Source organism: Molossus molossus, unplaced genomic scaffold, assembly GCF_014108415.1.
Source record: "Molossus molossus isolate mMolMol1 unplaced genomic scaffold, mMolMol1.p scaffold_m16_p_4, whole genome shotgun sequence".
Taxonomy (NCBI): Eukaryota; Metazoa; Chordata; class Mammalia; order Chiroptera; family Molossidae; genus Molossus; species Molossus molossus.
Window position 1 is genome coordinate 80,781,040 of NW_023425377.1, and position 21,950 is coordinate 80,802,989.

General features: G+C 56.3%; 1 protein-coding gene across 2 annotated transcripts; it reads left to right on the plus strand.

Moving 5' to 3' along the window:
• The first annotated feature begins 582 nt into the window (after positions 1-582).
• On the plus strand, positions 583-21,748 carry REXO1 (RNA exonuclease 1 homolog). 2 transcript variants are annotated; one of them, XM_036241065.1, is made up of 16 exons: positions 583-739; positions 10,280-12,042; positions 13,080-13,184; positions 14,005-14,215; positions 16,044-16,198; positions 16,555-16,686; positions 16,808-16,931; positions 17,627-17,740; positions 17,874-18,011; positions 18,176-18,289; positions 18,942-19,015; positions 19,263-19,373; positions 20,181-20,296; positions 20,447-20,585; positions 20,747-20,867; positions 20,963-21,748. In XM_036241065.1, the coding sequence occupies exons 1-16, from the start codon at positions 583-585 to the stop codon at positions 21,049-21,051; spliced, it is 3,663 nt and encodes a 1,220-aa protein (XP_036096958.1). In that variant the 3' UTR covers positions 21,052-21,748. The 2 variants fall into 2 exon arrangements, with proteins under 2 accessions (XP_036096958.1, XP_036096959.1); XM_036241066.1 differs by lacking the exons at positions 20,747-20,867; positions 20,963-21,748 and having other exon boundaries at positions 20,508-20,572.
• Positions 21,749-21,950: the final 202 nt, after the last annotated feature.

Consider the following 21,950-nt stretch of genomic DNA (forward strand, 5'->3'; position numbering starts at 1 on the left):
GCACTTACAGAGGGCCAACTGTATACCATGGCGGAGGTAAGTTCTAGAGCGTGGAGTAATAACTAAGACACTGGGGTTGCTGGGTACAGGCCTCATTTTGTCCAGCAGAGGGCGCTTTAGAGGAGCACGTTAATAACCATAAATTAAACGCAAACGAGCCATAGGCCGGTCCTGAGGGACTTTTCTCGTCAGGCGCGCCGTGGACAGCCCAAGCGCCGCCGGGGCCTTGGGCTCAAGATGGCGCTACTGCCGCCTCAGAAGACCGGGCAGCAGCACCGGCGAGACTCCTAGAGGCCTCAGGCAGAGCAGTTTTCACTCTCCACTCTATCTCTTGTAGCTGCCTGTCCCGGCCCATGGCCTTGAGACCCGCCTCGATCCCGAGAGACCAGGCGTTTCTAATCGGGCGCGCTGTGGACAGCCGCTCCCCGGGGCCTTGAGGCTGCTTCCTGGGGGCCTCTGGGGGCCTCAGAACAAGATGGCAGCGTCGGGGTCTATGAGGCGCGGGCGGAGGCGACCGCGGCGCCAGTGAGGGGCCCGGGGACCTGGGCGGCTCCGGGCCGGGGCCTCGCCGCGGGACGGATCATGCTACGCTCCACCGGCTTCTTCCGGGCCATCGACTGCCCCTATTGGTCTGGGGCGCCTGGGGGTCCTTGCCGGCGGCCCTACTGTCACTTCCGGCACCGCGGGGCCCGGGGCCCGGGCGCGCCCGGCGGCGGCGGAGCGGCGCCCCCCGCAGCAGGTAATGCCCGCCCGCTCAACCGCCGCGGGCTAGGCTTCACGGCCCGGGCCTGGACTCCGCCCGCGTTTCCCCGGTCCTTCGTTCCCAAGCCAGCCCCCTCCCCACACTGTCGCGGGCAACGTTTCTCCAGCCAGGACCGGGACCACCCACCTCGGGGCCCAGTTCAAGTCTCGGGATCTCTGCGCCTCGGTATCCACGAAGTGTAAAATGTAAACAATGGGAGAACAAGCCCTCCTAGGGGTGTCGCGAGGGTGGATTGAGATAGCGCAGGCCCAGCGCGGCCGACACTGGTTGGCAGGCTCAGGACTCTTCCTGCCCTAATTAGCGTCTGAGCTCCTGGGCAGGGGGCACCATTCCCATCGCTTCCCCAGATCTTAGGTGCTTGTGGGGCAGTCCTTGTTTATTTCCGTGCTACTTACCCAGCTGCACCTCACTTTGGAGCACCTACCCATGTGTCAAGTCGAGTGTCAGACATGACTGCACAAGGAATAAGTCAAACCCACTTGACAGGGACTAGAGGAGGATAGACTTCCAAGGAATGCCTCGCTTTGGGTTGAGCAGAGAATGTTAATGGACTTGCTTCTCTTTAGTCATCTTTGTGGTGAATGTCAATGTCATGGCAGAGTTTGGTGAGAGCTGTGAGGGATCTGGCAGGGCTTCTTTTAGCAGATGTGAGAGATTTGAGTTGAAACATTAATAACCTCTGGTCATAGGTTGTTTCTTTTCTTGCTGAGGCCACTTTTTAAGTATCATCTTTATGTCCCTCCCTGGAAGCTGTGCTTCCACGAATGGCTCTAGCCTCCCAGGGAACCCCCAGGGAGCTGGGGCCACCAGGCTCTAGGGATTGAAGCCTGAGGCCTCCCAGAGGAGGAGACTTCACTGCTGCACAGGGTGGGTGGTTCTATTATTCTATTGTTCTTGACTTTTCTATTAAGATGGGCTTAGTAAAGGTAAATGTCACCAGCACTGAGTTCACTTTTCTTACTAGCTGTATCACTGATAAAATGAACCTGGGTTTCTGTTTGTGGTTCAGCCCCGCCCAGTCCACTCCATTCAAATCAGTTTTTTCAGGACTCAGAGTAATGTTCATTTTAAAAACATTGGCGAGTACAAAAAAGCAAGAAGAAAAATGTTTTGTGTGTTGCTCCAAGTCCTCCATCTGCCAGCTTGCTCTCTTTTCTCCCAGCCTTAAAAACAAAAGTCATTGTGTCTTTTCACCAAAGTTGTGATCCTGCCATACTGATTAACTTGGATTCTGGATTCCAGGTCCCAGTGAAGCAAGAGGCCATCTCTGGTCTGTGGTTCCCACACCAGGAGGCCCCTCCAGATGGCCTGGGAGCTGCAAAAACCTGCCTCTCACCCAGACCCAGGCTTGAGTATTTTAGGATTCTTTGCTTAGTGTCAATCAGTGGAGCAGTGAGTATCTGGGTCCAGGTTTTGACAAGTGGCTATCCATAGCCTGGGCCCAGGCTGGCAGAGTGGGTGGTAAGTGGGTGAGATGCATGGGGGGGCTGGGGAACATGGCTGCGTTAGGAGGGACATGGATGTATTATGCAGAGTGTGCATGTTATCTGTGCAGCAGCTTCTCACCTGAACGAGCCTAATCACCCCACCCCCTTCCAGGGGACACTGGGCATATCTGTGATTGTCACGACTGTGGGTACTGCTGGTATTGAGTGGGTGGGGGCCAAGGATGCTGCCCAACACTCCATAGTGCCCAGGATGCGCTACCCCCCCCCCCCAGGTTTACCATCCCCAAATGTCAGTGGTGCCAAAGTGATCAGTGTCCCATCACTGGCCTGTGGTGTATTTGGGAATGTGATGGGTGAGTTGGCTAAGGCCTGTGGGGATGACAGACCCTGAAAAGCACTGCCTCCCTTAGCTCTTCAGGCCCAAAGACTAGAGGCACAGGAACCCAAGAACCTTGGATGGGGTTGGAGGACCTCTGTGGGGGGCTTGGGTGTGGCCCCCCAAGTGAAGGCATTTTGGCTTTGCTTTCTATTGTGCAAAAAGCCAACCAGAGAAGGGCCAGCCTGGCCTCCCACTGGTCAGTGTTATTTGCCTCAGTTATCTCTTTTGCAGACTAGTTCTCAACAAACAGCAGGGCTGCCTCCTTTCCTCCACCTGATACTGTTGAGCAGAGGCAGAACGCTTTTTCCTGCTTTTTGGTCCTCCACCCCCCCACCCCACCCCAGAATCCCCTTTCAAAATAATTTCCAGCAGATAGTTTTTAAGCTGAGTGGTAGATGCTCAGGAATTAGGTTTGTTATTGGTTGAGGTGCACATGTGCAGCAGGTGGAGTCTGGTTGGTGTGATCTGATTGACAACAGAGAATGGAACACAGAAGGAAATGAAAGGGCAAAGGAAGGGGCCAGTCTGGGCAGACTCAGACCGAGATTCATGGAGGTATCTCCTGGCCACCATCCTCCTCCTTTGTGATAGCCAGGTCCTTGGGAATCCCTGCAATGGTCAGCCTGCGCCGTTTGAGGAAGCAGGCATGTGTGCTGGCAGTTTTGGGGAGATTGATCCTGTGGCTTCCTCTGGGCACTGGGTTTTCTGGAGACGGCTGGGTGAAGTGCCTGTCAGCAGAGCCATGTGGGTGGCAGGCAGGATTGAAGGCTGAGAAGCATTCATGGGGGAACTGCCCTCCTGCTTGCTGCTTTAGTTTGCTGGAGGAGAATAGGATAGGAAGCTGATGGGTGGGATGTGGCCATTTCACAAGCTGTGGCCTTGGCCTGGACCCGCACATGCAGGTACACCCAGTCCTTCATGTCATTTGTAAAATCAGGAGCTGGCCCTGAGGCCTTCCAAAAGGGCTCTTCCGGGTCTGTGTGAATTCAGTATTATCTGTGAACCAGGCAGGAGGGCTCTGAAAGCAGAGGAGTATCTAGCATCGCAGATAAGGGCTGGAGAACAGAGAGAGAGCAATTGAGGGAAGTCGGGTGAGTGTCCCTATGCACATGGATGCTGAGCTGGGCTTGAAGGATGAGTAGAAATATAACCTGGTGTTGGAAGCAGGTTGGGAGGTAGGCAGGAATCCGGATTCTGGACAGGAAGACAGTACACTAAAAGGCCTGGGATGTTCTTGTGCTCTGTGGTTTGGATGGGCATAGGAGGGGAAATGAGAGGCTGTTCCCCAGTACCACTGCTACCCTTAGCAGCCCTGGCGGGGGTCCCCATTGTCACACTGACTTGTAACTTGTCCTTTTCTGGCACAGGCCCTGGGAGTGCCGCCGCGGTCCAGCTAGTCCGCCCCAAAGACGGGGAGATGGGGGGACTCAGAGCCAGTTAATTTTGCTGTGTGGCTGCTGGGAGCTGTCTGTCCTAAAGGGACTATCTCTTCTGATCACGACAGAGGCCTGTGTCCTCGGGAGTGGACGTGCTCCAGGCATTGAGGGGCCCCATGGCTCTTGGTCGGTATTTCATTCATTTATTCATTCATTCACTCATTCATCCCATAGACCTTTGCAGACATTTGTACTGGTTGGCTCAGGGGTGCAGAGAGGAGCAGCCAGGGCGTCAGCATGTTGAGCTGCTGGATGGAGGAGGCAGGACCTGGAAGGTGATGGGGAGGGCGTGTCCAGATGGCACTGGACCACATTCACTTCAGGCATATCCTGGTGATGCTTGTCCCTCTGTGTCCTAGAGGCCAGATCTATCCCTGCCTACTTGACAGTCACATATCACAGAGCCCAAGAGGGCCTTCACAGAGCAGGGGTGTGGGCACTGTTTCAGGAGTCAGTCCTCTGTCACCCCCTCCCCAGCACCTGCCTGCAGAGTCAAGTAATAAAAGCCACTGTGCTCATGTGTAACCCGTGTGTGGACTCTTTCTTAGGGGATGCAGCTGGTTCCCCCTTCGTCTTGGCCCCAAGTCCTGGGACTTCCTGTAGGAGTGCAGCCCTCTGTCTCCCCTGGCTGGGGTGTGCCTTCACCTGTCTTCACTTGGAATATCTGAAGGTGCTCTGAGTTGCTAGGTCTCTGTATGGTGGGGGGCGGGGCACTCCTGGGATCCTGTATAGTGGAGGAGGTGACCCCAGAATCACCCATTGGAAAGAAAACCCATGTGTTTGGGGAGTTGGAAATGCACTGGGGCCAGAAAGAATGGGAGCACTCTATTTTGAAGCTTTCTTTATTGGGCTCACTGAGGTGATTCGTGCCGTCATGGACTGTGAGGATGAACAGGTGTGAAGTAGAAAAGGATGCCTTTCACCCCACCCCAGGGTGCCTGTCTTTTCCCCTGTGGCCCACCCCTCTGGTTCTTTCCCTGAGTTTTTATACCCCCCTTTGTGTTTCTGCATATTTTGATGCATAGCCTGTCATGTTTACGATCAAGGCTGCTCAGCATCAGGCAGTGAGTATTTTGAGGTCAGCCTGGCCTCGGGATCCAGATTTGGGGAGCAGGATGGTCTGGTAGTCAGTGTAATAACATGCCAGGGTAGCTTTGGGGGTTGCAGGTCTGGCTGGGGCCCTCTTGGAGCTCACTGTGTGGTGCCACCTGCGTTGAGGCCCTGGCCTTGCACTGTTTTCCAGGTGAGAGTAGAGCTGAGGAGAAGCTCTAGAGGGGAGAGGGATGCTAGGGGAGGTTGTCAGAGGTCTGAGTCTCTAACCACTGTCCCAGGTCCTCCACTGTTATCAGCCCCAGAGGCAGGTGTGTGGACCCTGCCAAGTGGGGAGAAAGACCCTAGACCTGCTTCTCTAGGTGTAGCCAGCCTTAGCAGGGGCATGTCTTCAATGTCCCACATGTATACCTGGGAGCACATTCCTGGTGGCTTACGTGTTCCCTCGCCAGGTGTTAGGTGGCCTGGGCAATATGAGGCTCTCCCGGTTCAAAATGGGTGAGTGGCCAGGTGCCTTCACCCCTAGACTTCAGGCTGCTGGCCTGCCCATTGGGGTACCCCAATGTCCAGGAATAGGGAGGAGACCCCCAGTAGCAGAGTGGCTGGGCCTGGGGGGAATGTGTGGTGGCCAGCCCTCTGAGGGTTACTCTGCTGTCCATTGGGGATAGCCTTAGGGGGTACTCTTTGCCAGATCCCATTTCTCAGCAAAGTCCCAAGTGTGAAAACACTCCAACCCTGAGCCCTTGGCCTCCCCCTGCACCTATTTCATCACTGCAACCTTAGGGAATGTCCTTGCTCTGCTGGCTCCACCTCAAGGCCTCTGCCACCAAGAGTGAGTCTAGTCGCTCTACCATGACTAGTCCTTGTGTCCCCACTTATATCCTGTGTGGCGGAGACTGTGTCTTCCGGTATCCTCAGTGCTCTTGCTGGGCATGGGAGGGCAGATCAGCAGGCTATAGGATTTGCCACCTGGGTTGGAGGAGTACCTGCTGACATCGGGTTTGAAGCTGGAGGACCCCTGTGCAGGAGAGAAGGGTAGATGATGTCTGGGCCTTCAGAAGCCAGAGATGATAGAGTCATATCCTCCCTGAGTGGGATATTTACACTCAATGTCTTGTCATTGATTCTACGCACAGCAGTTAGGGAAGGATGCCTGTAGCTTCTGGAACGGAAGGTGTGGTGGGAGCGGGGAGGAGCAGAGGCTGGGGTAGGGCCAGAGATGGGAAGGGTTTTTTGGTAGAGGAAGGATCTGGAGGGGTTGGAGATGCCCGCCAGGACTGGAAAAGACCTGTACCTGTCTTGTTTGTGGGTAAGGCTGTCAGTATGTCCTTCCCCCAGCTCATGCCCCAGTCCGGACAGGTTTCTTATCCAGTGTCCATGGCCCCAGAAGCTAGGGGAAGAGGCTTGGTCTCTGCTGTGTTGGATGCCTGTCACAGAAGCTGATGATCAGAGAATCCGAGGAGGGACTGAGGGAGGCGCCCATGGTGCTAGAGTCAGGAAAAGAGCCGCTCTTTTCTTCAGCTGGGCCAAGTCCCGGTGGGTGTGAGGTGCTGGGTACACAGAGCCAAGATGAATGACCAGGGGAAGGTGAGCTGTGGGGGCTGGAAGAGGCCTCTCCCATCTTTCCCTCTCCCTGACCTGGTAAGGGGCCTTGCCAAGGGGCATTTCTCAAGTGACTGCCAGGCAGGCCCTTTACCTCATGGGTGTCCCAGGAGCTTAGCAGCAGCCAACCCCTCCCTTGCCTTGGAGTAGGGGACAGGAACCAGGTCTGGGGCTTCTGAATTCTCAAAGAGTGTAATCCTTTGGCTGGACCTTTGGGTTTTTTTCCAGCCATTCACATATTGCTCCCTTTTTTGAAAGGCAGCCTAATTAATCTTATTTACTAGCGGTGTACTTAGTGTGAATCCTCAAAGAACTGTTCTCTTCCATCACAATTAATCCTCAGTAATTGGAGAACCCCTTCCAGGTGCCTATGGCCCTTCCCTACTTTAAGGGTCACTTGTCGAGTTGCCTTCTTTTTTAAAAAAATTTTCTTTATTCATTTTAGAGAGAGACGAAGGGAGAGGGAGAGAGAGATAGAAACATCGATGAGAAAGAACATTGATTGGCCACCTACTGCGTGCCCCCCACTAGGGATCAGACCCACAACCTGGGCATGTACCCTGACTGGGAATCAAACCCGCGACCTCTTGGTGCATGGGTCAATGCTCAACCACTAAGCCATACCAGCCTTGAGTTGCCTTCTAATTGCCCCCACCAGTGGGCAGGCTGGGCACCCAGGGTACCAGGCAGCTTGTAAAACATTTTCTTAGGAGCTTTTCCAGTTCTAACAGATCCCTTGAGGGACCTGGCCCTCTGAAGCAGGTGGTCAGGGGGCTAGATGGCATGAACAAGTACTTTCTGTATTTGTGCCCCCCAATCCTCAGATAACCTTGGGGCGGCTCATGGGGGTGTCTGCCTCTGGGGCTGAGTTCTGGACCTCAGGGCTACAGCAAAACCCCTGGCCTGTGTGCTAGAAGCTCTCATACCTGTCTGGAGCTCCTCAGGCTGGTGACATAGCCTTATGGTTCCAGTAGGGAAACAGGCTCCAGAAGGACAGGATCAGGACCTTGACTCAGGTCCACCTTGGGTGGTTTCTTTTGCTCTTTGGTGCAGCCCATGGGGCAGGGAGGCATCCTCCACCTGGGACTGAAAATGCCCTACCTTGACAGAGCTCCTGGGTGCTTAGATCAAGGGCTAGGCTGGGCCAGAAGGTGCAGCCCTTCAGAGTGAGTGGCTCAGACCCTGCCAGTGTACTACCCTTCCTACCTGACAAGTGAGTTCATGGGCTTCCTGGAAACTGGAGGGGATGGAGCAGGTGTAATGGCCCTTAGGAAACATGCCAATACAGGTTTCCATTGAGAAAGCCAGAGTTCTGCCTCTGGTCCACTGGAGCCAGTGAGTCCCTGTGGCCTCAGGAACTTTGCAGGGTCCCCACCCTCTTTCCCCACTCCCAGGAAACTGCCTCCTCCACCGGGCTTCCAAAGCACAGGCTCCTTGGGGAAAAACACTTGGTTCACATCTAAAGTGGCTGAAAATCCCCAGGCTCTGCACTGTGACCTCTTGACTTTGGAGAACTCTTTGTGACATGGTTTTGCATGGGTCCTGACCCCTATCCATTGGTTCTGCCAAGCTGTCCTGGGGAAGGGCCTTCCTACTAGGTGGGCCCTTGCTTCCATTCCCCACAGGGAGGGCAGGGTGGGGCAGGAGCCATTTTAACCGAAGAAGGGGGAGGTTAGGGAGTGAAGTGGGCTGAGCTGGACGTGCCCCCCCCCCCCCCCCCCCGCATCAGCACAACCTGACAGATCCCTCTGAGGACATGCCTAGTAAGTGACCCCAGCTCTTGGCTGGTGATGACCTTGGCCTGGGTTTCTCCACTCTGCTGGCAGCCAGGACTTGGAGGGAGGGGACATTGGCTCTGTTTATACAGGTGGATGCTGGGCTGGGGTGGGTCTGCTATTGGTGCCTAGGGACCCATCCTGGGTCAGGGTGGGCTGGGAGCGTACCCTCGATCCCACTGCTGGGGTCTGTAGCCTTCCCTTAGGACAGTCCCTTCACCTTGACCCTCACTGGGGGCAGAGGGACTGTGAGTCTTGACCCTTAGTCCTCACACCCCAGTGTCCTCACTATGATATTGGAGTCATGAAGTGGCTTCTCCTAGCATGAACGCCCCACAAGGAGAGCCCCTGGAACTTTGGAACTTGTTCTGCTTCTGGCACCCAGCCCTGTTGTTTTACCTCCCATCTCCCACCCCCGCCCTGGCATGTCCTCCATCATCTGAAGCATAGATACACGCTTCCTTTCTCCTTTCCAAATATAATTTCAAAACTAGGATCTAAGTTAAAAGCCAGACTACACATCTACAATGAGCTCCCTGCTTTATCCTCTCCCTGAAGGCAGCCCAGGTCCAGCCACTGTCCCCTGCAAAGGTTGTCACCTGAGGGCAGTGAGCCGCATGGGCTTCTTTCTAAATGAGGTTGTGTGAGTTTTGTGAGTTTCGTGGGGCTGCTGTGTCAAGTCACCATATCCTGGGGCCCTTCCAACAGCACAGACGGATTCTCTGACAGTCCTGGAGGCCAGAGGTTCACACTCAGCCTCATGGTCCAAGTCCAGGAATGAGCAGGGCTGGGTCCTGGAGGGAGAATCAGCTGTCATTCTTCAACCACAGGACATCAGCTCTATTGGCCCTTTCTTTAAGGATGCTGCAGAATTATGTCCGATAGAATGTCTAGTGATGAACTTTAAACTCCAGAATATTTATGGTAGATTGGTATACTTGAATGTGTACATTACTCCTTTCTCGAAACGTTGAGCTTTGTTTGCTCACATTTCATTGAAGATGTCTGCACCTCTGTCCATAAATTAGTCCTGAGGTTCATGCCAACACTGGTGGCACTGGGGTTGTGCTGACCTCTAGCATATGCTTTTTCCTTTTGTACACCCATGGGATCACCCCATAGATCACCTTCTGCCTCATTTTCCATTAAAAGTGTGTGGATGTCCTTCATGCTGCTTAGTGGTAGACACTTCAGTGGTTTCCATTTTCTCATTTGTACAGGCACAGTCCAGCAGACTTTCCTGCAGGAAGATGTGTAGGACACTCTTGCACGACTCAGACCCTGCTGGGTGGATTTTATCTGCTCCCCTTCTCCCCTCATTCCTGAATTGGGAGCTCTGAACACAATCCCATCCCCACCCTGTAGAGCATCTTTGTGCCCTTAGACCTGCCTGGGTGTCAGGACCTTTGAGGCATTCTTCTAGCTCCTGGATGCAGGAAGCATTGTTGGGGTGGCTTCCGTGTAGGCATGCCCCGCAGGAATCCCACCACCATCGCACCCTGGCTTCTGGATCTTCTGGTCTTATCTGTCAAGTCTCTACCCTGTCCAGTTGTCCCATGGGCCACACCAGTTTGTTGACCTACGGCTGTCTCTAAGGCCAGGATTCTATACCCCTCACCCCACCTATCAGCCTCTGCAAGCTGGGCCTGCATGGAGGAACTCTCTGGAATATTTGCTGTGCAGGCCAAGCCTCAGTGGGGGTCTGCTGGAGGCCGGCCCTTGCTAGGTTCTGGAAAACCAGTTCTCTGGGTCAGGGCAGTGACTGCTCATGTGACCACTACTTCCCAGGCCTGCTCACTGCTGTTTCCATCCTCTTACCGTTTCAGGGCTTGGTTATGACCCGTACAATCCTGAGCTGCCCAAGCCCTCAGCACAGAGGGAGAATGGCATCCTGGGCAGAGGGGATGAGCCCCACTCAGACATCCTGGAACTGGAACTGGTCAACCAGGCCATTGAGGCCGTGCGATCTGAGGTGGAGATAGAGCAGCGGCGGTACCAGGAGCTTCTGGAGACAGCCCGAGAGCACGTCTCTGCTGAGGTCCCTGCCCTTGCGCCCCATGACCCTGCCACCAGTCTGGATGAGGATGCCTTCCCACTGTCCTTTGATTACAATCCTGGTGGCCAAGACCTGTTAAGCCCCAATGCTAGCTACCAGCCCACCCCACTGGCAGCTCCTGCTGAACTGGGCAGCAAGTACTTGCTGGCCTCTCTGGACCCTGCTCAGGGCCATGGCGGAGTGGGCAGCAGTGCCCTGGAGTATGTCCCCAAAGCCGTGAGCCAGCCCCGGAGGTACAGCCGCCCTGTCTCCAGCAGCAAGTACGTGGTGGACAATTCCAAGCCGTCTACTGACCTGGAGTATGATCCACTGTCCAACTTCTCCGCTCGCCTACTCAGCAGGGCCAGCTCCAAGGATGACCGGGCCCCCAAGCGGCCCCGGGGTTCCCGTGGCAGCAGTGAACCCTACACGCCCACACTCAAGAAGCCCTGCGACCCCTTCAGTGGCTGCGATGCCAGGTTCTCTGACTCGGATGATGACGCTACTGCAGCTTTGGGGGACAGGCCTGCCACTGCCAGCCCCCTGAGGGCCCAAGCAGGACCCAAGAGTAAGGGCCCCAGCAAGCCAGTCTCCAGGGAGGGCCAGGAGCCCGAGGAGGGCAGCCTTCGTGAGACCAAGGAAATGGCCGTGCAGTATGATGTGGGGGACCTTGGCCAGCCTCCCAAGGGCCCCAGTGGGGCTTGCCTAGCCAAGCCTGGCTCCCCCCCAGCCAGGGCCTCACAGGAGGGCAGCAGCTCCAAGAAGGGAAGACCCAAGAAGAGGAAAAGTGAGACACCACCAGCCCCTGGCTCCAAGGACAGTGTCCAGAAAACAGACAAGGGTAAGGACGGAGAACACAGGAGGCCAACTGTGAAACCCTGTATGGACAAGAGGGCCTTGAAGGCCAGCAGCCCTCAGCACAGGGCAGAGTGGCCCAAAGGGACCAAGAAAAAACTATCTCTGGCCAGCTCAGGGAAAGGGCGGACTGACCATCTGCGATTGCAGTCAAGCCCCAGGCCCACCTGTGAGGATGCCTCTCAGATGCCAGAGAGGATGGGTGGGAAGACCCCATCTGGGAAGCTGGTGGAGCGGAAGGCCCACTCGCTGGACGAGGGCACCTCCCAGTCTGCCCCCAAGCTGCAGAGGCGGACCCTGAGCCATGCAGACCTCTTTGGGGATGAGAGTGAGGATGAGGACCCAGGCTCCATGGCACCTGGACTACATCCCTCTGCCCTTCCCAACCTCAGCTCCAGCTCAGACTCGGACTCGGACTCTAGCCTGGGCCTCTCAGCTGCGCGGGGGCCGCACAAGCGCCTCAAGGCCTCCCCTCACCCTTCAGCTTGCCCGGCCTCCGTCTTGTTCTCGCCATCCTCCTCCACAACCTCCTCCTCCTCCACCACCCCCCTCTCCTCCTCGGGGACAGGCACAGACGTGGACTACTCTGCTCTGGAGAAGGAGGTCGACTTTGACTCTGACCCCATGGAGGAATGCCTGCGAATTTTCAATGAATCCACCTGTGTCAAGATGGAGGACAGGGGCCGGAAGGCCCGACAGGTGAGGGTCTGGGGTGGGCTCAGGAAGGCTGATGGCGCTCTGTCCCGAGTCTCCCAGTGACTGGAGTCTCAGCGCAGAGGTGGAGACAGCCTCTTAACTCGTCCAAAATTCAGGAACCCTTGGTGGCTACTTGTTGCCCCCTGAACCCTGTCTAGAAAGAGAACACTGGCTTATGGCCTACTGGTGGAATTCTGGCCTACCTGGTGGGGCTTCTGTGGCAGCTTCCAAGAACATCTGGCAAGGGGTATCAGGCACCCTGGACCCTCTTTCCTCCTTCCCAGTTCCTTTTCTGCTCCCCCAGCCCCTTTCCTCCTCCTTCCAGCCCCTCTCCCTCCAGTTCCTCCCCCTTCTTCCACTACCTTCTCTCTTCTCCCCTCTACCCCTTGTCTCCCTCATCTCTGGCCCCTTCTCACCCCTTCCTTCCCTCCTTTCCCTCTCTTTCTGTCCTCTCCTCGGCTTCGCTCCCAAACCTTTGCCAACCCCAATCTGTCTGGGTCTCCTTGTCTTATGTCCCCATATCAGCCACCAGAGGGAGCTTGGTTTAAACATCAGGACAGGTCAGTCCTTGCACAGAAACCTCAGAAACTCTACATCTTCAGTGGGGGTCTCAGGGTCTGACCCTAGTTCCTTGTTCCCTTAGCACCGCCCTGTTCACAACCCTTTGAAATGTTGCTATTTGATTTCATCCCATGGATTCCCATGTTTCTGAACCCTGCTCTGGGCAGGGTCTGCAGGCAGATGGGTGGATGAGGAAGGGGAGCAGGAGGCATTTGGACCGTGAAGAGCTGGGCACATCTACAGAACTCACCCCCAGCGAGGTATAGGAAGTGGGCTCAGGACTGAACTGGTGCCTGGGGTCCTTGGCTGGGGGGCATTGAGTCTTTGCTTACCTGTACAGGTGGGGCTGGGAGTGCCTCCTGGGGTGGAGGTGAGGACCCACATCTTATATAGAGCTGTCCTCACCTAGACTGACTGTGTAGGTGTGGGTGGTGAGGCCAGGGGAGGGAGCCTTGTTGAGGGACGAATGTGTGTTCCAGCCCTCCAAAGAAGAGAAGGTGGAGGACAAGGAGCAATTGAGTCTTACTACTCTGTTCCCTGGGCAAAAGAGGAGGATCTCTCATCTCTCCAAGCAAGGCAAGGAGGTAAGGGTCTGTACTGGGGTCCTGGGTGGAGGCTGGCAGGAGAGAAAGGATCTCCTGTCTGCAGAACAGGGTCAGTGGGTTTCTTTGGCAGATGCGGTCCAGCACTCCCTGTGTAGAGAAGTGTCTGGGACTCACATTTAGTCTGAGTGGTGCTCCATGCAGGAGGGAGCAGGGCCCAGAGCAGGGAGAGTGAGATGCAGGTGAGCCCTCCCACAGGGTCACACTGCCCAGTCTGTCTCACTCCCAGTTGCGCTGTGTGATCTTGGGCAAGTGGCCAGACCTTTCTGAGCATTGGCTTTCTCCCCTGTGGCCCAGAGACAGGAGTGGTTGTCAAGTCACTGTGGGACGCACAGGGAGGGCTGAGCAGAGGATGGTCCCTACCCTCTGCACCCAGAGCTCCCTCCTGTTGATTCAGTCCTGAGGGAGACCTGGGATCTAGAAGCCAATCCAGAGAAGATTAGATCAAGTGGAATGGGATTGGCATGCCAATCTAATCAGGGGCAGGGATTTCCGCCCGCCCTGTGCCTATATTAGGGGTGTGGGCACGGCCTGGGCTCTTAGACATCAGAAGCCAGGAGAGCAGGGCCATGCTGGCACCCAGGATAAGTGGGGCAACATGAGCTTGAGGGCCACAGTGCTGAACTGGTTTCCGCCAGGGCATCTGCAAGCTGTGAAGGCAGAGCTGGGTGTATCCTGCCCAGCCCCAACCCTGGAGCCCCTGCCTCCCTGCCAGTGGCCCTACTATCAGCCTGTTGCCTCTGGTGGCCTCCTTTGGGTGCCCCCCACATACAGCTGGGCCCTGGAATTTCTCATCACCCAGCCAGAGCCCATGAGGAGAGGCCTGGCCCCCCCCAGCCGGCTCCCCACCGCCCAGGAGGTGTGCTACCGGCGGGCTCAGCAGGCTCAGAAGGAGTCAGCCAGCTGGCTCCAGGCTGCCCAGCAGCCAGCCGAGAAGCCGTCCTCCATCCACATCTCAGTTCCCGGCGAGAAGAGGAGGATTGCCCACGTCCCCAACCCCTGCCTGGCTGCAGGTGAGTTCCAGGGCAGGGGTCTTGGGAAGCAAGGCTCCCAGTATACCTGCGGTTATGGCCTTGAGTAGGGCCCAGCGTGGCCTCAGTGTGCTTGTTTAAAATGGGAGAAAGTCTCCCAAATATTAGCAGGAGGCTAGGGCATGCCTGGCATGGTGCCTGGTAGGCTCTGGGCTTCTCCTGGCTTTGGTATGTGCAGTGGGGGGCTGGCTGTGGAGAATCTGAGGGGTATCTGTCTGCCAGACCCAAGCCTTTTCAGCACTGGCCTCCTGCTTCATTATTGGCCTCCCACTTCCCTCCAAGGCCCTGACCCAGAGGTCACCCTGTGGCCCTCCTACTCTGTCCCTGCCTGGTCTTTGTGTCCTTGCCTCCCCCAGTTTTCTGGGGCATTAGAGGCCAGTGGCCTGACGGGGGCTGGTCTGAATGTGGGCACTGGGCTCCAGACAGTGGTGCTAGGAAAGGGGAGCTGGCCTGGGGGGCGTAACCCAGGGTCCTAGGCCCTAAATGAACTGAGCCAGCTGATCTGGGAGAGGGGCTAGGGATTGTATTTTTTCTCGTTCTGCTCTGAGGAGCACTTTTCCCTACTGGGCCTTGTCTAAAAGTGGGGCTGCACGCTCAGTGGAAGTGTCTCCACATTGTGGTACCTGGAGCTGAGGTAATGTGCCAGGCCAGGCTACTGGAGCCACCTGGAAGCCTCTTCAGATCATGCTCGGCCTACCTAGCCCAAGGATCTGCCCCATTTTGGGATGTCTTTGCTGCTGGTTTAAAGACCCCCTGGAGTGGCCAGCTGAGTGGGCAGTTGGGTTCCAAGTGGTGCTCCTGCAGGTACAGGCATCTGCAGCCTTCCCCTGGTTTTCCCTGGTGTGTCCAGACTCTGAGTACCTGAGTTAGAACTTGACAGTGACAGGCATGGTTGTGGGTTTTTAGCAGTGGTTTAGCTCAGGGAAGGGAGATTGCACCCTGGACAGTTTTATAAATCTGCACCTTCTGCACTCAGCGATCCACAGTCACCGCTGTGGCAGTCAGCATTCCTAGATGCTGCCTTGTTCCCGAGCCTAGATGATTCTCCTGGAGTTTCGGGAGACCCACCTGGTACTTCATATTTGCGCTACAGGAAATTCTGCATCTGAATGAGCCTAAAATCTGAAAAGTACATGTTCCTCCCTTCCTTCTCACGTGGCCTACTAGGCCAACCCTGGCATAGGCCTCCCAGGAGCCAAGGACCTGGGCCCTCCATCCAGTGCCTTGGTCTCCTTATCTGCCTATGTTCTTTTATCAGGGCTGAGTTAGGCTCAGAGTTGATCAGAGGTCTCCCGGGCACACACACTCAGGGGATGCACCTTCCCCGGCCCCACTGCCCTACCTGGGGGTGGGAGACTGTCTGGTTTGTGACCTCATCAAAGGGAGAGGAGAACACAGAGGCAGCCACAGGCAGGCTGGCTGGGTCACAATGACCAGGCTGGGGTGTCCCAGACTCTCTGGTCCTCAGTCCAGGAACCAGGGTCTTTCCTCCCTCAGACGTCAATGCTTCGGAGTCAGGGGCCGGAACATGTGGCAGAGGCTCTCCACACCCCCAGCTACTTGCCAGACCACCCTGCCGGCCTTCACAGCCCCATTTTTGTGTACCCCCTTTCAATGGACTTACCCAAAAGCAGATAGAGCCTAATGTCTTTTCACAGCCCATGTTCCCACCCTGTGCCCTTCCCCCTGTGCTCTGAGATGCATATCCTGCTGATGCTGAATGATCACAGCTGCCTCGTGCTGTGCAGCTCAGTGATGGGCGCGTTGTCTTCCTGCACTCATGTCCCCTGTTCCCCGCCAACCTCCACAGGTGCAAAGAGGACCCTTGCAGCCAGCGGCAGCCAGCCTCCCAATGGCCTCCAGCTAGGCAGCCAGCCCCTGAAGACGCGCACGCTGTCAGGCATGGCGTCCAAGACCACCAGCACCGTCACCCCTAAGCGCGTGGCACACAGCCCATCTTTACAGGTAACTGCCCCTCCCTGCAGGAGCCAGGGCACCCCACTCATGATGCATCCAGCATCACAGGCTTGCTTTCTCCTCTTCCTGTTCCCTTGTTTTCTCATTAATTCATAGCCTTTTATTTTTTAGAGGAGTTTTGATTCACAGAAACATTGAGAGGATAGCGAGGACAGAGTTGCCATGAGCCCTCCCCCTCTTGTCAACATTGGTGTGGTCAATCTCTTGGCACCAGCCAGCTCATGATGACCCCCTGGCCACTAAGGCCCAGTTTCCAGCAGGCTCCACTCAATGTGGAAGGGGTTCCACATAGAGTGGACCAGGCAGGGGTGTGCCACCCTCCACTGTTTCTGTGTCCCCTCTAGAGTTTAAAGAAGCCTATTATCCCAAAAGATTTCGGGGGCAAAGTCCCCACCGTCATCCGCCAACGATATCTCAACCTATTTATTGAGGAGTGTCTCAAGTTCTGCTCCTCCAACCAGGAAGCCATAGAGAAGGTAGGTGACTCTGGGAAGTGGCAGCCAGCCAGCTTGGGGGGGGGTGCAGGGCCAGGTCCTGAGTGGAGGGGTTGGGACCATCTGTCAGGATGTTCAGGGCTGAGTGGTATGTCATCCCTAGGCACTGAATGAGGAGAAGGTGGCCTATGACCGCAGCCCCAGCAAGAACATCTATTTGAACGTGGCTGTGAACACGCTCAAGAAGCTTCGGGGCCTGGTCCCCAGCACTGTGCCTGGTCTCAGCAGTAAGTTGGGCAGGGCAGGGGCAGCCTTGGTGTTATATCTAGAAGATTCAGGCCCTGTGCCTCCTGTAGAGGATGGCTGGGACCCTCCCAGTGGCCTTTCTGCCGCTCTTGAGTGGTAAGATTTTCAGACAAAAGGTCCCTGGCTGTCAGGCTCTGTCTATGCTGGTATAGGCCCCATGCCTTCAGAACAGCCTCTTCTCGCTCTTAACCACCCTCCTCTGAGAGCGGGGTCTCTCCAGTGAGGGGCCTCCTGCCTGCTAATGGGGCTGCCTCTTCAAAGCTCGCCTGCCTGCTCTGTGCATTAACCTGGGAAGACGTTCACGGTGCCTCTCGAGGGCGCATTAAGCCATCAGTGGGCGCTTCCCTGTTCTGATCTCAGCTGGGCCCCTCCCCCCAATCCACACCTCCTGGATGAGATGGCCATTATATCTCAAGTTAAATTCTTTCCCTACAAGGATGAAATCTCCCCCACCGAGGGGAAGATGGAGGGAAGATAGAGGGGCTTTCAGGCAACCCAAGGCCTGCGGGTCCTGAGTTAATGTGGGGGTGGGATAACTGGCCCAGGGTCACATGAGGTCAGGCCTCCCATGTCTCTGTGTGGTGGGAAGCTGTCCTGGAAACAGGGCACCAAGGAAGTGGGAAAGCACTTGGGAAGGACGAGGGAGTCTGAGCCTAGTTTGCCCCCCGCCCCCCAGAAACCAGTGGCCGGAGGGTTGTGTCCCATGAGGTGGTGCTCGGGGGCAAGTTGGCCGCCAAGACCAGCTTCTCACTCAGTCGCCCGAGTAGCCCCCGCGTGGAGGATCTGAAAGGTGAGCCTGGCTCCTCCAGAGCTTGGGGCTGAGTGCCTGCCCCTTACCTCCACCCCTCCCTTCCACCCACTGCCTACCCCTTGGCCATCCCTAACCTCACTGTGGGCTGATGGCCTGTCCTGGTGGTCTGCAGGGGCTGCCCTGTATGATCGCCTCAAAGAGTACCTGCTCACCGAGGACCAGCTCAAGGAGAATGGCTACCCGTTCCCACACCCCCAGCGGCCGGGGGGTGCTGTCATCTTCACTGCTGAGGAGAAGCTGCCCAAAGACTGTGAGTTGCCTCTTGCCACTGTGCTCCTCTGAGGGTTAAGAAGGAAAACTATCTGGGTAGAGGGAACAGCATCGTCAGTTGTGTGCAGACACAGAGAGGTTCAGGCCACAAGGGCTGGCTTAACTCCTCATCCTCCCTCCTGTCTACCTGTCTGCACCCCACAGCCTCCTGCAGGGTCTGCTGCCGCTGTGGCACTGAGTACCTCGTGTCCCCCTCGGGCCGCTGTGTGCGGGATGAAGAATGTTACTACCACTGGGGGCGGCTCCGCCGGATCCGAGGTGAGACGCCGACCTGGACTCCTTTCCTCTGACCCCCTCCAGCCCCTTTTTAATTTTCTTTTCCTTTGTTGTACTTTATGACAAAAGTAGCGCAAAGACCTTTCTGTCACATTTAGACATGGATAAAGGAAGGCCTCCCCACAACCTCATCACCCACCCTGGCCCTTCCTCATACATAAACACTTATAGAAATACATGGACATTTGGGAACAAAGGGTTTGTGCTGTCCTGCGGCTAGTGGTTTCACTTAATGGCCAGTGTGGCGGAGTTCTCACCTGAGGAGACCCATGGGTCTCCTGGAGAACTTCTGGCTGCGTGCAGACCCACCGGGGTGGGGCACATGGAGGGTTTCCTGGGGTGTAGCATTCCTTTAGGCAGGCCCCAAGGGGGCCCACACCTGCATGTGTCCTCATTGCCAATCTGAGAAAGGACTCTTGCAGGGTCAGGGGGCTGCACCTATCCCAAATCTTCCTCTGTAGGGCCCAGTGCCCCCAGGAGTAGGGCTGGAATCCCTGGCCTCACAGGGGCTGCCCTTTGACCCAGGGCTGAGGTCCCCTTTTCTGGGAAGCCCCTGCCAGCCTAGGCAAAGTGAGTATCAATAACTATCTATAGGAGGCATGAGGGCACTGTCACTGACCCATCTCCCTTTCAGTGGCTGGTGGCTGGGAGACTCAGTACATGTGCTGCTCGGCCGCCATCGGCTCCACTGGCTGCCAGGTCGCTAAGGTAGGTCTCCTGGGCTCTGCTTGATACTTCCTAGTCCTGGGAATCCCCTACCCTGTCCTGGGTGGAGCAGTTTACCCTCAGCTGCTCCCTTCCTGTCCTTTGGTTAATCTGCCTTGGAAAGGGGAGTTCAGTCCATGAAAACCCCTAGCACCAGCCTTGCCCCATGAACTTGGCCTCATTGGCTTTTCTTGAGGTTTCCTCTCCAACTTCTGAACCTGCCACCCTCACCCCCCCCCCCCTCCGCCAGCAACATGTGCAGGACGGCCGCAAGGAAAACCTTGAGGGGTTCATGAAGACCTTTGATAAAGAGCTTCCAGAAGATGCTCATCCCGGAATCTATGCCCTTGACTGTGAAATGGTGAGTCATCTGGCTGACCACAGTCACTTGCTGAGGACTCATGGCCCTGGTAGGCTGCAGGGGTCTTGCTGCTCCATGGGGCTGTCCCAGCTCCTCTGCCTGAAGCTTTCTGACAGTGCAGGTTTTAGGATAAAGAGCGGATGAAGAACTGAACAACAGTTAGGTCCTCCTCCCTGTGGGTGACACTGTGTCTATAGCTCTAAGGCTCATTCACAGCCTGGCCAGCATCTACTCAGAAAGGGCTTTTCTTGCCTGTCCCATGTGGCTCAGTGGATTGAGCATCATCCCATGGACTGAGAGGTCCCGGTTCTATTCCTGGCCAGTGCACATGCCTGGGTTTCAGTCTTGATCCCCAGTGTGGGGTGTGTAGGAGGCAGCCGATTGATGTTTCTCTCTCACATTGATGCTTCTATCTCTCTCTAAAAAAATCAGTAAAAAAAAGATTTAATAAATAAAAAGAAAGGGCTTTTCTCCTATTACCAAGTAGATGCTCTCACCTGACCCCCCCAGCACATACCACGTGCTATGTGGACACAGCCAACTTTACTCAGGACCCCTCAGCACTCAGATGCTGTGTGGACTTCATGCATGTAATGCAGGCTTTGGGAAAGGGCACCTGGTTCACGCCTGCTCTGACCCCGAGATAGGCCCTGAAGGTCTCTGGCCTGGGGCCAGCACCTCTGCTAAGGGCTCTGGAACCAGGGGCAGCCTTGTTGTGACTGCTGGACTGGGGGTATCTAGTCAGTGGTGCCCAGGGAGGAAGGCAGGCCGTGGGACATGTCTGAGCTGTGTCTTCCTGGCCTGCAGTCCTACACCACATATGGCCTGGAGCTGACACGCGTCACAGTGGTGGACACCGACATGCAGGTTGTTTACGACACCTTTGTCAAGCCGGACAATGAGATTGTCGACTACAACACAAGGTGCGGCCTGACCCTCAAGGATTTGGGCTCCTAGGGTGGGAACCTTGTACCCCACCAGGATCCAGTCTCTCTGACCCTGACCCAGCTCCCAGGTTAGGGACCCTTGGTGCCCCCCAGCCACTCTAAGGCCCCCTGTCCCTCCTGCCCCAGGTTTTCAGGGGTGACCGAGGCTGACCTTGCCGACACAAGTATCTCACTCCGGGACGTCCAGGCCGTTCTGCTGAGTATGTTCAATGCTGATACCATCCTCATCGGACATAGCCTGGAGAGTGACCTGCTGGCCTTGAAGGTATCTTGGCCCCAGGCTTCATGCTCAGAGGGCAGGTGGGGCTGCGGGTCAGCAACCAGGCATATTGCTCTGGAAGCCTCCCAAGCCCTGGGTACCCTTGCGGCCCAGCCCTCCTGGGGCCCTGGACCCTGAGGTCCATGGCAGACTTGCTGTTCCCACAGGTCATCCACAGCACCGTGGTGGACACATCTGTGCTCTTCCCGCACCGCCTGGGCCTCCCCTACAAGCGCTCCCTACGGAATCTCATGGCTGACTACCTCAGACAGATCATTCAGGACAATGGTGAATGGTGGGGCCGGTGGGGCGGAAGGGGAGCTTGGCAGAGGCAGGGTGGGACCCCGGAGCTGGCTCATTCTGACTCTCCAACCGCTCCACAGTGGATGGGCACAGCTCCAGTGAGGATGCCAGCGCCTGCATGCACCTGGTAATCTGGAAGATTCGCGAAGACGCCAAGACCAAGCGGTGACTGCCGCCAGCACCCCTGCCCTTCTGCCTCCTGCCTCCCACTGCCCCGGCCCGTCCTTTAGCCCCAGGCCTCTTCCAAAATAGTGCAATAAATCTCGAGAGCTAACCCTGTCCACATCACCAAGACATGGAAACGGAAAGCACGGGAGGAGCCACGTGGCACCCAGGACGCAGCTCGAGACCTACGTGGAGCCCCAGGCCCTGCGTGGCTCCTTGTGCCCTCCCTGCCTCTGCCCCAGATCATTTCTTCTGAAGACTGCTGCTGCTTACATTGGAGACTGGGACCACACGCCTGGGCCCTGCTTGTGTCCCCAGCAGTGACCCTCGTAGACTGACCACCTGTTCCTGCCCCCTCACCTGCCAGAGTGTCCAGTGGGCCAGGCAGGCTTGTCATGGGTGTGTTTGGACAGGAGTTGTCTTTTTTTTTATTTTGTATTGTTATTTTTATTATTTTTAATTTAAACCTGATGACTTGCATAGTTGTCTTCCCCCACCTGGAGGAGCAAGATCCTGGTGCTGCCTTTCCTCCTGGGGGGACTGGGGGCTGGGGGAAGGGAGCAGTCAGCTGGCGCCTCCACAGCCACCAGGACCCCAGAATCCAGACTGGCCTGGGCCCGGGTGGGTGGGAACTGGCCTCCCCCAGCCCACTGGGACTACTTGACCTCCAGGAACTGAGCCAGCCCCCGGGGCCCTGGCATCTGGACACTTCCCATTTGAGCCCCGATCTCACCTGGGAGTTGTCTTGTCAAGGCCCACAACCCTGCCCCCCGACAATGCCCCAACCCCCTCTCCCAACCCCCAGGCAGGGACAGAATAAATGTTTATATGGATTTTAGATGCTGTGCGGTTTAGTGGTATTCTTGGTGCCAGGTGTGACTCGATACTGTGTGGAGATCGTTG

Coding starts and splice junctions, on each gene's coding strand:
- REXO1 (XM_036241065.1), top strand. CDS start 583: ATGCTACGCTCCACCGGCTTCTTCCGGGCCATCGACTGCCCCTATTGG. Junction 740..10,279: donor AGCGGCGCCCCCCGCAGCAG/GTAATGCCCGCC, acceptor TTACCGTTTCAG/GGCTTGGTTATGACCCGTAC. Junction 14,216..16,043: donor CAACCCCTGCCTGGCTGCAG/GTGAGTTCCAGG, acceptor CAACCTCCACAG/GTGCAAAGAGGACCCTTGCA.